General features: G+C 55.3%; 2 protein-coding genes across 6 annotated transcripts in view; both read right to left on the reverse strand.

Moving 5' to 3' along the window:
* Positions 1-16,101, reverse strand: part of LOC116462336 (3-phosphoinositide-dependent protein kinase 1) — a 111,122-nt gene that overhangs the window by 43,496 nt on the left and 51,525 nt on the right.
* LOC116462337 (putative 3-phosphoinositide-dependent protein kinase 2) overlaps positions 1,382-16,101 on the reverse strand; it is a 28,240-nt gene continuing 13,520 nt past the window's right edge. Inside the window, exons 4-8 of one of the 5 annotated variants that reach the window (XR_009211792.1) lie at positions 13,000-13,068; positions 12,657-12,753; positions 10,753-10,926; positions 9,868-10,404; positions 9,316-9,435 (exon numbers count right to left, since the gene is read on the reverse strand). Coding sequence is in view for 4 of the 5 variants with exons in the window: in XM_058434031.1 (XP_058290014.1) it covers positions 9,151-9,435; positions 10,753-10,926; positions 12,657-12,753; positions 13,000-13,068 (625 nt within the window). In the remaining variant the exon portion in view is untranslated. The other 4 variants (XM_058434032.1, XM_058434031.1, XM_058434033.1 and 1 more) reach the window with 4 other exon arrangements.

Below are 16,101 nucleotides of genomic sequence, written 5' to 3' on the forward strand. Positions count from 1 at the left end.
TTTGCTGTAGGAATCAGTTCTTTGGGCGAGGGGTAATTACTTAATCTTTCCAAATATATCTGTGTTATACTTGCTATTTTCATCATCATCCATTTAACCAAGTTTGATTTCCAAATGGTAAAAGTCAAATTCAGAACATGAAGGTAAAGTAGCAGATACAGTCTCTGTCTCATAAAATAATTGGAGTAGGGGCCGGGCATGGTGGCTCACGCCTGTAATCCCAGCACTTTGGGAGGCCGAGGCAGGTGAATCACCTGAGGTCAGGGGTTTGAGAGCAGCCTGGCCAACATGGCGAAACCCCATCTCTACTAAAAGTACAAAAAAATTAGCTGGGCGTGATGGCGCGTGCCTGTACTCCCAGCTACTCGGGAGGCTGAGGCAGGAGAATTGCTTGAACCGAGAGGCAGAGGTTACAGTGAGCTGAGGTTGCGCCACTGCACTCCAGCATGGGCGACAGAGCGAGACTCTGTCTCAAAAAAAAAAAAAAGAAAAGAAAAGAAGAAAACAATAATTAGAGTAAATAAGGTTAGTTTTAGTGACAGATAATTTGCCAAAAGTGTAGTGCTAATTCATATTAGTCACGTTACCAAAGTGTTTTTCGTCAAATGAGGAAAAGCCTAAAATGCTTCATCTTAGTTTTGTCTCCAGTGGCTCTGATGAAAGAATGTCCCAGGAGAGTCCTCCTAATTAAATGCTGAGTGAGGAATCTGAGGAGGAGGGGAAGGGGTGTCAGGAGTGGGAGGCCATTAATTACACATTGGAAGACAAACAGGATGTTGATTCACCTGTAAAGATCTCCAAGGCCGGACCTCAGAGTTGGGATTAATGAAAGAATATTCCTAGAGTTGGACTTAAGCATGGATCTGGTGGAAGAGTCCCTGTCTGGATTATTAGACTAGTGTGGAGTGAGCACCTGGGCTTGCAGAATGTGGGGGTCTGGAGAGGAGTTGGGTGGGGAGATTTAAGGGGGAGGAGTTCCCAAGAAACCACAGAAGCTTTGGGTGCCTGAGAGGTTGGGAGAGCACCCTGCTAAAGCATCCTATCTGAGGGAGGGGAGCTCTTGACAGACGGGTTGTTAGGGAGGGTGGTGAAAGCCTGAAAGCCACGCACATCAAGGGGCTGACTTGATTGCCTTCTGGCCCCCCATCTAAGCTTCTGGGCTGTGACTGCCCCCAACCAAGTCCTCAGAGCCCAGCTTGAAACCCACCACCCGCCATACTCCATGCTCCCAAGCCCTTACTCTGCTGTCCCAAGGGCCCACTGCTGCCACAAAGTTCTTTTTCTAGACAGCCCGGTGTGAATTCTCACTTCCTCCTGGGACTTCCTCCAGCAGGACTGTGGCTGTGTTGTGCATTTCAGCATCTGCTCATCTGCTGTTCTGTCATTTTTCTCTTCCATGGTGTCTTCCAGGGCAGGCCAGGTGAAATAACGGCTTCCCAAAGACTCGATTCATTTTGGTTAGGTCTCTTTATTGCATGGTCCCTGGCCCATAGGCATTGTTGAAAACAAAGTCGAGTTTGTGGTTTCCAGCTAAACCAGCCCCTGCTTTAGTGCGGAGATACTTCAGGAGTTAAAAGGAAACAGGAAATACTACAGTTTTATGGTTGGAAACCACTCAGATGGAGGAGGATTTGGGGAGGCTTGGGTTCCTGCAGCTGAGGCGGCCCTGGAGAAAACTGCACGTGAACTTTTGCCCTTTGAACAGGGCCGTTGTCCCGGCTTGAGGGTTGCAGGTGTGGTGGCATCAGATGGGTCTTTGAGGGGTGGGGCAGTCAGGGTGCCTCTAACAGTGGACTTGGTGTTGGCAAGACCTCGGGGGTGGAAAGTTATGAAAGGAATTGTTCAGACAGGGCTCAGTGATGGGGTGTGGGCTAGAGTACCGTCTTTGAAGCCGCTTGGCAAGAGAAGTGGGGATCACGTGGAGTGGGGATGGCAGATGATATTCTGCGTAGCCAGCACTGGTGAGAGACTGTGCCCACCCCGGGCCTGCCTTGTGACTTCGGGTGATTTCCCGTCCCCTGTGAGCTGTAGTTTCTTGCTCTGTAAGGTAAGGGTGACGTCCTCCCCCTGAAGATGACAAATGTGGTGCCCCCGCCCTGTGCCTGGCACCAGGTCAGTGCAGTCAGGAGAGGCTGTGCCTGCCGGTCTCCATGTCTGTACTTTTTTTTTTTTTTTGAGATGGAGTTTTGCTCTGCTGCCTAGGCTGGAGTGCAGTGGCGCCATCTCAGCTCACTGCAAGCTCTGCCTCCTGGGTTGACACCATTCTCCTGCCTCAGCCTCCTGAGTAGCTGGGACTACAGGTGCCCGCCACCATGCCCGGCTAATCTTTTTGTATTTTTAATAGAGATGGGGTTTCACCGTGTTAACCAGGATGGTCTCAATCGCCTGACCTCCTCATCCACCTGTCTCGGCCTCCCAAAGTGCTGGGATTACAGGCATGAGCCACCGCACCCGGCCTGTACTTGGTTTTTGTTTTAAAATATTTATTTGAGACAGTCTCGCTTTATCCCCCAGGCTGGAGTGCAATGGGGTGATCTCGGCTCACTGCAACCTCTGTCTCCTGGGTTCAAGAGATTCTCTGGCCTCAGCCTCCCAAGTAACTGGGATTACAGGCACAAGCTGTGATGTCTGGCTGATTTTTGTATTTTCTGTAGAGACAGGGTTTCTCTGTATTGGCCAGGCTGCTCTTGAGCTGACCTCAGGTGATCTGCCCGCCTCGGCCTCCCAAAGTGCTGGGATTACAGGTGTGAGTGTACTTTGCTTTTAGAAAGGGTATGCTAAGAATGCTTTTCCCCTCCCGCAGCTGCACTTAATTTCTGTTAATGTTGAGCTCTGACAGCACTAAGCCCTGTCAGCCTCGGTTGATGCGCCGGAGGCCCCTGAAGGCAGCATGTATGGCCAAGAATGTCTCCCCCGCCAGTCCCCCTGCTGCCACCCAGAGCTCTGGCTGACCCTAGCAGGACAGGCCCCCACAGAGTGGGTCTCTACCGCTGGGCCCTGGACCCTGCACTGTGGGGAGGGCAGGGCTTCCTGGACAGCCCCCAAGTTTTCTTGCAAGAAACGTGGGACCCCTGCTCCTGAGAGGGCTCCAGTTCCTGCCGAGCAGAGCAGGACTCTCTGCAGTGACCTCGGCTTGGCAAGACCCCCCGTGGTTCACGTGAAACATGTTTCTTCCCCGAGAAGCCGCAGGACCTCCTGTGAGGGGCCCGGTCGTGAGTCCACACACGTCTGCTTCTCACTAAGCTTTGAGTCATGTGTGGGGCACGGACCTCCCAAATTCCAGTTTCTATGCTGGGTGAGGCCGAGAAGCAATGGAAGGGAGGGGTGGTGGGGAGGCAGCAGGCCTGGCGACCAGGGCGCAGGGGCCCCACCCTGCTCTCCAAATCTGGGTGCCTTGGACAAGCCTCCTTGGCCTTTGGCCTCAGTTTCCCCATTAGTAATTGGTGACATCAAAGGCCTCTTGTGGGCCAAAGATACGACACATCTGCATAAAACAAAACAGAAGAGAGAATAGAGGTGAAGGTTTTGTGTGTGAAACAGAGTCACTTGAAATGGATAATTTCAGAGTAAAAACTAAGTATTTCTAATTAGGTTGATTGCAGATGTTGGTGCACAGGAAATTCTATGCCTTCGCGTCTAGATTTCTGTGGGGCGATTTGACAGTTTATCTCCTGGATTGGCTCAGGGCACTGCACCTTCTTGATTTCATTCCCCTCTGGTGGCACGTGTCTCCGAGCACTGGGAATGACTCTGCGGAGCTGTGGGAGGGGCGGGCGGCAGCAGGGTTATGTTGAGTTCAGAATCTGGCGTGAGAGCCTGGCAGTTTGCACCCTCGTTCCTCACTGCCGCTTTTTTTTTTTTTTTTTTTTTGAGGCAGAACCTTGCTCTTATCAACCAGGCTGGTGTGCAATGTACAATCTACAATCTCGCCTCACTGCAACCTCCAGCTCCCGGGTTCCAAGGATTCTCCTGCCTCAGCCTCCCTAGTAGCTGGGATTACAGGCACCCTCCACCATGCCTGGCTAATTTTTGTATTTTTAGTAGAGACACGGTTTCGCCATGTTGGTCAGGCTGGTCTTCAACTCCTGACCTTAGATGTTCTGCCCGCCTCGGCCTCCCAAAGTGCTGAGATTACAGGCGCGAGCCACCAAGCCTAGCCCTTCACTGCCATTTTCAAGGCTGATGGTTGCATTAGGACCTGTCCCTTGGGGCTGGGGTACCCCCACCTTGCCCCTAGTGCTTTGCTTGCTGGGTAACAGCATGGGCGTTAGAGAGCTGCAGCCAGAGTCTGGTGAGATGAGCAGAGTGGGCAGGCTCGTTACCAGCCTTCGCTGAGCGCTGCTCTCCTAAACAGACATCCGTCTGTGGTTGTCCTGTGGACTTGGGGAGTGGGCAGTCAGCCAGCTCTGTCTGTGGGATCTTCTTCTACCTCCTGAGACTGTGCGCCCTGGCTTGGCGCTGCCTCCCGTGCGCTCCTCTCCAGGAGACAACCTTGGCTGCTGCTCTTGGTGTGGCCAGGATCCCTCTTCTCCTCTATGGTTTGGAAACCGCCCTGCCTGGCCTGCGGCTGGTGGCTCCGGCTGAAGGTTACGACCCCTGGAGATGGGTGGGTCAACTCAGCCTGCTGAGCCCACCCAGTGCCAGCTTGGGCCCGGCCACAAGTAGGTCAGATGCCAGTTCAGCGAGGTGTGGGGAAGATGAGGGAGATAACTTGCTAAGAAAAGTCTTAATTATGGCCTTTTCTTTTTTCAGATGGAGTTTTGTTCTTGTTGCCCAAGCTGGAGTGCAATGGCACAATCTTGGCTCACCACAACCTCTGCCACCTGGGTTCAGCGAGTCTCCTCCCTCAGCCTCCTGAGTAGCTGGGATTACAGGCATGTGCCACCACACACAGCTAAGTTTTATATTTTTAGTAGAGATGGTTTCACCATGTTGGCCAGGCTAGTCTCAACCTCCTGACCTTGTGATCCGCCCACCTTGGCCTCCCAAATTGCTGGGATTACAGGCGTGAGCCACCGCACCCAGCCAATTAGGGCTATTTTACAAAAAAAACCAACACGAACCTTCTCGAGAATAGAGCGCAGCCTGTGCTGCTTGTGTAAGCCGTGGGACACACGGGAAAGCCAGGAAGAAGAGCACCCCCACGCCCGGCCCGCAGCATCTCCGGCTTCCTGGCCATCTCTCCTTACCCATCTGAGAGGTGTGACCGGGCTGGGGCATCTTTCCCTCCTTGGGCAGGTGCCGCTGATGGCCTTGTGGGCAGCACAGGGGCCCTACCTGGGTTGCCTCAGGCACTGTTCTAAACATCCTTGAGGTGACCTTGCTTTGTCTCCGTGAACCTAGGAGTATATCCTGAATTTTTTATGTTTTTGTACTTCCCATGTTCCGTATTTTTGTTTCTGCATCAGGATGGAGGCTATTGAGCCGCATCCCCGACACCAGCAGTGAGCTGCCAAGGCCCTTGCGCCCAAGCTGGGCACTGTCTGGGCCTGGGCTAGTGCCACGAGTAGACCCTGCACGCACTACGCCGACCTGGAGCACGTGGCTCACGCGAGCTCAGAGCACTGAGACCCTGCATGTACATAGATGCGAGTCAGGCCTCAGCGAGACCTGAACCCTGGTGGGATTCGGGAGTCTTGGTTTCAGACCCCAGCACTTGCTGTGGATGTGGGAACCACCCACTGAAAGCCTCAAAAGAGCACAGTGGTGAGAGCAGCACCAAGCCCAATGCCAGTACACCCAGCGCCCTGCCGGGTCCTCAGGCCTGTTCCTCTGTCCTGCCTTGTGGTTTTAACTGATGGCCGTCCTCGCTCCGCCCTCCTTCCCTCCTGCCTTTGTCCTTCCACTTGCGGGGCTGGGGCTGCCTTGTGTGTCTGGGGGCGCCCAGCACGCTTCCTTCTCCTCTTGCACCGGCCCAGGGACCAAGAAGCGCATGTGGGTTGTCCTGGTCTAGAGGTCACGGCTCAGTGCCCAGGTCCTGCCACAGGTTGGGTGCCCTGGCACTCATGGCGGCCCCGAGCTACATGAGCTGGTCACCCCCACATTTTGCTCATAAACTGAGGCTTGGGGTGGCCTGGCCATGAGCCTGCAGTCTGACCACTGAGGCCAGCCTTGGAGGCCTCCATGGCTGAGAGGGGGGTCTCTGGGGTTGTCCTGGGCAGAGGCGAGCCTCGGCCCATCATCTGATCTTTCCTGACCTCCTGCCAGCGGTCTGTCTAGGTAGCATTGAGCCATGAATAATTCTTGAGCTGAGCGGTGTGCAGATGTCATGCGACCAGCATTCCCTCTGTATGGGGGTGGGGCAGGGAGGAACCCTGGACTCGGGTGGCAGCACTGGCCGCCTTGCCAGACTTGGGCCCCTTTGTGGGAAATGGTGTCCATTTTTTACCAGCTGTGCAGGACCGCCCAGCGTCCTCTTCCCGAGAGCTGGCCCTATGGCCCTGGCCCTTGCTTGAGAGCTGTGGAGTCTGGAGGGTTGGGGAAAGGCAGGGGCAAGCCCAGGAGGCAGGGCCTGTGGAGGGGGCAGCTCTGGCTGGAGTGTTCTGGGGGAGGGTGGGGAAGGAGGATGGGGTCAGGTCTGTGTGGAGTTGGGGTCACCCTAATGAGTAGGGGGGCCACTGAGGCTCCGGGTCCAGCGCCCCCGTGCCCGGAGCCCTAATTGATTTCATCTCAGTTACAAAACTCAGTTTAGTCCCTGTGATCTAAAAAGAGCAGGTTGTTGCAGGTTTGCAGTGGTGAACTTTGGGAAAATCTCTTGAGACCACTAGGTCTTAGCACTCAAATGGCAGGATTTGTCCATGGATGAAAATAGGGTCCTAGCGTGGCCCCGGGCTTTGTGGTGGAGACACATTCGGCCTCCCCGTATCTCCGAGCCTGGCGTTCCCGTGGCCAGCACCTGCCCACGGCCCCACAGGAGCCACCATCTGGTGAGGGGCTGCTCCTGCTCCGACTGGGGTGTGGGGTTGCTTCCCTCTCCAGTGCTTGGTCCTGGGCCTTGCCGGGGAGGCTGCTGGTGTTTCTGAACGGAGGCCTCAGCTCCCCGCCCTCCAGGGCGCCCACAGGCACCAGCCCCTGTGGGAGTGACTTGCAGGTGGGAGCAGGACCCCTGCAGGTGTGTGGGGGGAGGCAGGAGCTTCCCCAGCAGAGCCACACCGAAGGTCTGAGTCCGTGTAGAAGACGGGCTATGCCAGCGTGGTCCCCCCATCAGATGTGTAGCTGACAAGACAAACTGCCTCTTCCGTCTCCCCCATGGGGGCTGCCTGGGGCGCCTGAGTGCCCGTCCTGTGCTCACAGCTGGGCCACTGGGCCTCTTGTGCTTTGTGGAAGGGGCTGCAAGGTGTGATGTGTGGGTCACCCCGGGCCTCAGAGCGCATCTGCCCACATTGAAGTGACTGTGGTAGCAGCAGGGGCGGTGCCTCTCAGGCGTCCCAACACCCGGGTGCGTGAGGACACTTTCCGAGGGGTCTGTTTTGTAAACATCTCGGCCTCCGTGAGCACTGAGCCGGGGCGAGGGCTTTGTGTGGTGGGTGATGATCTCGGGGAAAGCTCCGGATGCTGCTGAGTGCAGGTCACTGTGGGCCTCCCTCGCTGCTGGCTCGGGGCCTGTTGGGCAGCCGCCCCTGCTGAAAGGTGCCCTCTCCACCCCTGGCAGGAAGCCCCTGTCACCCCGACCCCCAGTCCTGGATGTCGGCTGGGGAGGACCTGGGCACAAGGAGGGCAGGCCCAGGCTGGTGGCCATCAGGGGTGTCCTTCAGAGGCTGAGCCCTAGGCCCCTGCCCTGCCCGCGAGGGCATCCCAGAGAGAGGATCTGGGTGAGGTTTTCGTGTGTGTTTTCCTAGAGGTCTTGCGGTTGTGAGGACAGAGGTCCAGGGCACAGTGGCCTCACCTGGGAGTAACAGAGCCAGGCTGTCTCCATACGGAGAGACTTAAACTCACTTAGACCTGGGGTGGTGGCTGGTCAGGGTTAGGCTGTAGGCGGCAGGACCTGGCCACACCGTCAGGGGTTTCCTGAGATGCCGCAGGCTCAGGTCTGTTGGGGAGAGGCCTGGGTAACCTGGTGCCTCTGAAGCCTCCTGAGGTGGCCGGGCCTTGGTGGACCTGCAGGAACCTTCGGCTTCTCACGGAGGACTCAGCGTGCTCTGCTCTCTTTAGGATGAAACAGGCGCCTATTTAATCGACAGAGACCCCACCTATTTTGGGCCCGTGCTGAACTACCTGAGACATGGCAAGCTGGTGATTAACAAAGACCTCGCGGAGGAAGGTAAGCCAAGTTTTGGGCACAGGTGCCTTAGCTTTGGGGGCAAGGGCCCGACGAAGGTGCCAAGGGCTCCACTTAAGACACAGATGCCTGAGGAGCAGGCCCTGTACTCTGAAGCTGGGGCCGACGTTCTGGTGCTGAGGCCACAGGCAGAGGCACCGCTGCCGGACAGGGAGGCCTGGGGACCCTGTGGGTGTGGGGTCCTCCCTGGCTGCAGCTCCTTGGAGGGCTCCCTCTGTCCAGGCTCCGGCTGGCGACACAAGGGGTGTGAGGGGCTCCTCCCTGCTGTGACTGAGGTGGTCTGAGTGGGTGTGTGTGGCACATGCCCGGTGATGCCCACGGTGTGCCTCAGGGCCCTGGTTCCCTGGCCTGCTCTCCCTCAAGGACAGCCCAAGGGTGGTGAGTGTCTCTGTGCCATCACCTGGACTGTGCCTGCTGCTGCCAGCTGCCGTGTTCCATTCTGAGTGGTCGTGATGCAGGGACGGCGCCCACACGCGCTGGGCCCAGGCTGGCCTGCCTGTGTGCTGTAGTGCTGGCTTGGCTCAGAACGGCCCGAGGCCTCACCGTGAAGGCTGAGGGTTTCTGGGCACCTGCGTGCGGGTGTGGCTCAGCTCCCCCGGGTCCGTGTCTGCGCATCCGTCTGCACTGGGCAGCATCTGACTCCGTTTTTGTTCTGGGCCTGTGGGCCTCGGCATCCGCCCGCCTCCTCCGAGTTCACGCAGGCCGTGGAGTGACGGGGGCTGTGGCCCAGCCCTGCCGCTGCTCTGAGGCTGTGACCCATGCTGCCCACTCCTGTTTGGCAGGGAATGTCCTTCACATGCACTCTCTCTGGTCGCTTGGGCAGCCGTTTATGTCCTGTCGTGGAGCCACTCGAGTCGAGGCTTCGCTTTATCTCAGTCTGCCCCTAGTGGGTTTGGCTCAGAAATGGGCGCTAGACACAGACCAAGGCCCTGCCCGCCCGGACTCGCCAGTCTGCCTCTAGCCCGCCCCTGATGCAGCCACTCACGCCCTCGGTGCTGGAGAAGGGGGCTGTGCGGGACCCATGCAGGGCCGGGAAGCCTGTGTCTCTGAGGCCCTCGTCTCGTCTCCTCGTCTCTATCCTGCGTGGCCCTGTCCCATGTAGGCGGCTGGGTGTTGTCCTGAGCTGCCATGTCCCATATGTGGGTTCCTCTGGGGTCCTGGAGGAATGAAGACCACCCATGAGGAAGGCCTGAGGCAGGACCTGTGGAATCTGCTCTTAAGGCTCTTAAGGGAGGTTTGCAGTCCCTAAATGCTGCAGGTGGCCACGTCAGGCAGCACAGACTCTGCTCCCCAACCCTGGCTCCCTTAGAGTTTGGGCTCAAAGGATGTCGGGAGGATGAGGGGCGTTACACAGCAGGTAGGGGCGTTGGGAAACTTTGACACTAGCAGAAATTTAGCTGTGGATGACTTTTAGATAAAATCTACAATTCCCAGCTGGGTGTAGTAACTCATGCCTAAAACCCCAGCAGTTTGGGAGGCCGAGGCGGGTAGAGCCCTTGAGGTCAGGAGATCCACACCCGCCTGGCCAACGTGGCGAAACCCTGTCTCTACTAAAAATACAAAAATTAGCCGGGCATGGTGGCGCACACCTGCAGTTCCCGCTACTCGGGAGGGTGAGACAGGAGAATCGCTTGAACCCAGAGTGGCAGAGGTTGCGGTGAGCCGAGATCGCGCCACTACACTCCAGCCTGAGTGACAGACCAAGACCCTGTCTCAAAACAAATAAATAAATAAAATCTGGACTTCCTCAGTCATGGAAAGTGGAACTCCGTACACGGTGCCAGTTAGAATAAGCCATGGCGACAGAAGTCAAACCAGAAAAACGGATCTCATGACTACAGCACTTAAGTAGGAGGAGGTCACGGTGGAGGTGGCAAGAGGAACTCAGAGGAAACAAGGCTGAAATGGGCGACATGCCTGCCTCTCACAACACCCTCGGTCCCTTGGGCACACGGTCCACGTTCTCTACAAGAAGCTCAAAGAGCAAAGCGTGCTGAAGACCCCATGGCTGTGGTCAAGTTGGGAGACCAGCAGCCTCAGAGCCTACTCAGCACTGAAGCAGACGGTGCCAGTGTCCCCGCCAACGCCACGTCCCAGAAGTTCAAGCACACAACACTCGGGGGGTTCTGTGGAAAGACAGGCAGTGTTCTGGAGCATCTTGGACGCACAGTTGTACAAGCACCAAACCAAGCGCAGATGCGAGAGGCCGGGGCCAGTGCCGGGGGTGCTCGGTGTCCGGTTCTAGCAGCACCCTCTGCGTGGAAACTCACTAGCCTGTTCACGGCCACGGAAATGAGGAAAAAACGACCCACCCAGCACCTCACCCGCCACTGCCTCACGGCAGCAAAGACTACAACCACCAACAGGCCTGCCGCAGTGGCAGAGACACCCTCCCCTTTTGGCTACAAATCACACGTGGGTCTGGCGCACGGGCATGAAGCCACCCGCCTCGCCCGCCATCCCGGCCAGCTTACGTTGCCATAGCAGTCCTCGTCGTCTTCCGACATGGCCGGCAGGTAAGCGGTGAGCTTCGGAGGCGTCTGCTGGTGCAGGTTCTCCCACGTGACGGACTCGAAGAACGGGTGTGCTTTAAGAGGTCCGTACCCTTCCATTTCCTCACAGCCTAACCGCTTTGTGGCGTCTAAAACCTTAAGTAACAATCAAGACAAGTCACTGCCAGGGTGAAAACGTGATTCTGACCAAAGAAACCCAAACCTGGTAGCCGGGCGTGGTGGCTCACACCTGTCACCCCAGCACTTTGGGAGGCTGAGGCGGGCAGATCACCTGAGGTCAGGAGTTCGAGACCATCCTGGCCAACATGGTGACAACCCGTCTCTACTAAAAATATAAAAATCAGCTGGGCGTGGTGGCGCACGCCTGTGATCCCAGCTACTCGGGAGGCTGAGGGAGGAGAATCGCTTGAGCCCGGGAGGCAGAATTTTCAGTGAGCCAAGATCGCACCATTGTACTCCAGCCTGTGCGACAAGAGCAAAACTCCATCTCCAAAAAAAAAAAAAAAAAAAAAAAAAAATTATCTCATCTCATTATAAGTCTCTTTCAATTTCCAAGTGCCTGATTCTTGACAGGAAATTACTGTAGCAGGAATAATAAAAGAAAGTAGTATTTTAAAATACACGGAAATTACTGTACCATTTAGCATTTGCTCAACACTGCGCAGCATTTTAAGTTACTGATGCTGGAGCGACTGGGGTTATGACAGTGCAGATGGCTGTAGACCCCAGTTCGTGACATCTGTACAGTTCAGCTTTAGAGTGAGCTACAGGAAAATTTGAAAGACCAGCCCAGGTAAAACAGAGAAGAGAGGTTAGCCTGGGAAAGGTGTATCCGTTTATATTCTAGAAACAGAAGTTTCCTGACCTTCCTGTGCTTTTGGCCCTGGACATCCCTCCTTACCACGACTCTGGGAGCGGGGTCAGTCCTGCCCCTGCAGGTGGCCCCAGGATCGCTGGGCTCCACAGCCACTGGCTTTTCCCAACCTGTCTCACCTCTTTCCCCTGGGCTGCGGTGTGGGCTTGATCAGTCCCTGGAGGAGACAGCTCTGCGGCCTTCGAGGGTCCCAGCAACACCCACTCCACAACCGCAGGAGCGTGCTGGTCCCAGTGATGATTCGCTCTCTTTGTTAATTACTCAATTTTTCTTGTTTTAGGATTTTTAACTATACACTGTAAAAGAATCCTTGCTGCTGTTCATTGTATTTTGAGACTGAGATTCCTTTTCACCTGTGTGAGGAAAGGGGCCGAGCCTTGAGAGGCAGCACAGGATCCCAGGGCCTGCCTCCCCGTCCAGTTGCTCTGTGGTGGATGGAGGGGGCGGGGTGTGGGGAACGGTACCGGGTACTCTCCAGCAGATACTGAGAAGTGAAAATAAGTACTCAAAACTTTGGGTTTTTGTTTTTGTTTTTTGTTTTGTTTTTTTTTTTTTTTGAGACGGCGCCTCGCTCTGTCGCCCAGGCTGGAGTGCAGTGGTGCGATCTCGAGTCACTGCAACTTCCGCCTCCCGGGTTCAAGCCATTCTCCTGCCTCAGCCTCCCAAGTAGCTGGGATCACAGGTGCCCACTACCGTGCCCGGCTAATTTTTATATTTTTAGTAGAGACGGGGTTTCACCATATGGGCCAGGCTAGTCTCAAACTCCTGACCTCAGGTGCTCCGCCTGCCTCAGCCTCCCAAAGTGCGGGGGTTACGGGCGTCAGCCAATGTGCCTGGCGAGACGAGATGTAATTATCTACACTCACTATTAACCCTAAGAACACCATTTTTTGTGAACACAGGAGCCTCCAGGAAAGCCACTCAGAAAGCAGTTTCAGAGGACTCAGGGTGTCCGGGATCACCTTTCCAAAAGCAAATTCACAATATTTACCAAAAGTTTCTCCACGAGGTCTCTTGCCTTAGGGAAGAATTTTTCTGGAAAGTCATACTCCAACTTAATGATCTTCTGAAATATAAGATACTCGTTTCTGTAAAATTAAAAAAAAAAAAAAAAAGTCATCCCAGGCAGGGTCCCAGAAGCCACCACACGCAGGGATGAGCGCCCCGGCCTCGCAGCACGGCAAACGCACCCCGGCCCTGCACGCCGAGAGCCCCCCACCTGGGCACGGCACCAAGTGCTGCCCTCCCCCACCCACCTCGCTGCTGGGAGGGACTGCCGGCCGGTGGGGTGCACCCCAACAGGCTCCAAGGCCCAGGCAACGCTGTCTCCTTACCCAGCTCGGAATGGTGGGAGTCCTGCCACAAGCTGGTATATTATGCATCCAAGAGCCCAAAGGTCTGAACTTTAAGGTAGGGGAAAACAAACAAACAAAGACATGTGTAAAATATAAGCGACAAGCCCAGTCCATTTTCCACTCTGTCTCCACGGCCCCAGTTTCACCTCTAACGCACTTCTAGACCTTTAAGACCAGTTGGGTGTGAGGGTGGAGAGCCCGCCCTCTGGAGAAGCCTCCCTGCGGCCTGGGCCCAGAGGGTCTGCACGCAGCAGGCACCGGCGGTTGCTCAGCTGTCCCCAGAGCTTCGCCGCTTCCAACAGGGCTTACCAACATCCACACACACCTGTCATCCTGAAGCAGAGCAGAGCTCACTCCTGGCACCACGTGGCTACAGACCAGGCAGGGGGCAGGATGGGAGAGGATGGGGCTGACCCTGCTCCAGTAAGACAACCAAGAAAGCTGAAGGAAGCGCCCTCCGGGCAGTGCTGGTGGCGGGCTCGCCAGGGGCAGGGAAGTGCGGCACAGGCGAAATGAATGAGCGTTAACATTCACACTTGACTTCCTTCAGTGTTTAGTTCAGATGGGGAGCAACAAAAGAAAACAGGCAGCAGAGAGAAGAGGGGTGCCGGGGGCAGAGCTGTGCCTGGCACCTTCACGGGGTCCTCTCCAGAGCGTGGAATTTAAGCAGAAAGGGATTTTGGGGGTAGCTTTTCACCTCTGTGAATTATCGGATGTTTTATCATAAACACTTACTTTAGAATTTATATATTTTTTTAATACGATACAAAAATAGAAGGGGAAGCCAGTATTACACTTCTGGAAAACACATATACCAAGGGTGTATCAAATAAACGTTCAGTTAGACCAAGTCATGCCACTTCCCGAAATCCACACAGAGGAATTTAGGGCGGCCCCTCACTCAGCCCAGCACACCCCGTCTCGCCCACTAGAGGGACGACAGGACACCCCCACCCCAAGCCCAGGCAAAGAGCCCTCCTCCTGCCCGTGCAGGTTGGGTTGCACATCAGACACATACCAGTGTGTGAATCAATGGAAACCCCTTCAACGCACAACAGTACAGAAACAGGCCCATGAACCACAATCTGTTCATGCGACAGAAAACCACACACTGATCAAGACACCCACAAGTCATTCAAATGACCTGGGGAAGCGCCCATTATATAATCATGCAGGGCTCAAAACCGCTTGTCCAATATGACTCGAATGGCATAAAAGCCACGCAAACAGCTACAAAATGCATAGAAAAAATGACTGGAAAGACATATACCTGTGCGTCCAGTTATTACCTGTGACTATAAGTGGGATTGGAGACTTATTTTCTAAAAACTCTTCATAATTAATTTTTCTTTTTCTTTTTTTTTTTTTTTCTGAGACAGGGTCTTACTCTGTCACCTAGGCTAGAATGCAGCGGCACAATCTCGGCTCACTGCAACCTCTGCCTCTGCCTCAGCCTCCTCCTGAGTAGCTGGGTTCTACAGGCGCTCGCCACCAGGCCCAGCTAATTTTTGTTACTTTTAGTAGAGACAGGGTCTCGCCACGTTGGCCATGCTGGTCTCGAACTCCTGGCCTCAAGCAATCTGCCAGCCTCAACCTCCCAAAGTAATGGGATTACAGACGTGAGCCACCACGCCTGGCCTCTTTCAATTCCTTATAATAAAAGTTCTTAACTATGTTTAATATCACATGATTAAAAAATTCAAAAGCATAAAAAGAGATGCAGAAATGCCTTCCTCATAATCCTGTTCCCTCACCCCATAGACAACTACCATCATCCGTTCAGTGTCTGTCCCTTCAGAGAACCTGAAATGCGCACATGAGAAAACGTGAACACAGATTCCTCCTTTTTCGCGGAGGGCAGGATGCTGTGCGTATGTTCGTAGAGCTTGGAGATCTTTCTGCACCAATGCTGAAGTGGCCTCCACTCTGAAAGTAAAATCCACAAACAAGGAAACGCTGGCTCTTAGGTGGCGACGAGACGCACTATGAAAGCCGGGTACGTCGCGCCCCCCACCTGCGGGAGGGACTGTCCTCTGCGTCGCAGGATGCTGAGCATCCTCGCCTCCCCTGCTGGATGCCAGCCATACCCCTGCTCCAGCTGTGACAACTACAACTGTCCAGACAGGGCCAAGTGTCCCCTGGGGAGCAGAATCACTTCAGCTGGGAAGCTCTGACCTAAAGCAGTGTCCGGCCACGCTAAGAACTCAGTATCTGGCTGGCCGCCATGTCTCCCAGCACTTTGGGAAGCCGAGATGGGAGGATCACCTGAGCCTAGGAGTTCAAGACGAGATCGGGCAGCACAGCGAGACCCCATCTCTATTTTAAAACATAACTGAATAATAATAAAAAGAGAACTCAGTATCTGCTGGTTGAAAAAAGTTAAAAGAACAAAACCGAGAAAGCCTGGAGACAGCCGAGACCCTGAGTGAGTGCTCAGAGCGCTTCCACCCTCCCATCACGTTTGTGCGACGGCCCCACCTCCCACAGTTTTTCCTGAAGCTGTCCAGCTCAGAAATCCGTCTGGGCACTGCTGTCCCCAGAATCATTCATTCTCTCAGAGTGGCTCACTTCACTCCAGGAAGGTGGCCCCTGGTAACCCGGCGGAGCAGGAGAGTGGCAGCGTGGGACTCCTGTGGTCCTGTCGACTCACGAGAGCAGCAGCAGCCGAAGCTGACGCCAGCCCTCAGCAGCACTTGCCTGGCCTGGGACAGGAGGAACCCCAGCCCCACCCTCGTTGCACAAAACTGCTCCCTAGACTTGAAACTCCAGACTCTGATGCTGCCTCTCAGCCTGCCGCCTGCCTCCCAGCCACCCTAGACAGCACCTCAGACTTCTCACCAACCCTTGTCGTCAGCTCCCTGGACATCCTCCCCCACACCGCCGGTGGTCCCCTGGCTGGCGCTTCTCCGCTCTCCCCTTCCCTGACCTGCACCGGCCCTGCAGCCCCTGTACCATCTGCACTTTTTTCATTTTCACTACGGAGGCTGCCACCAAGGCCCAGCTATGTCTCTCAAAGACCCTCATGCCTGCTGGACGCCTCCTCCCTCCCATACCCGCACCCTCCAGGGCCTCCCTGCGCTC

Source organism: Hylobates moloch, unplaced genomic scaffold, assembly GCF_009828535.3.
Source record: "Hylobates moloch isolate HMO894 unplaced genomic scaffold, HMol_V3 SCAFFOLD_23, whole genome shotgun sequence".
NCBI classification, from domain to species: domain Eukaryota; kingdom Metazoa; phylum Chordata; class Mammalia; order Primates; family Hylobatidae; genus Hylobates; species Hylobates moloch.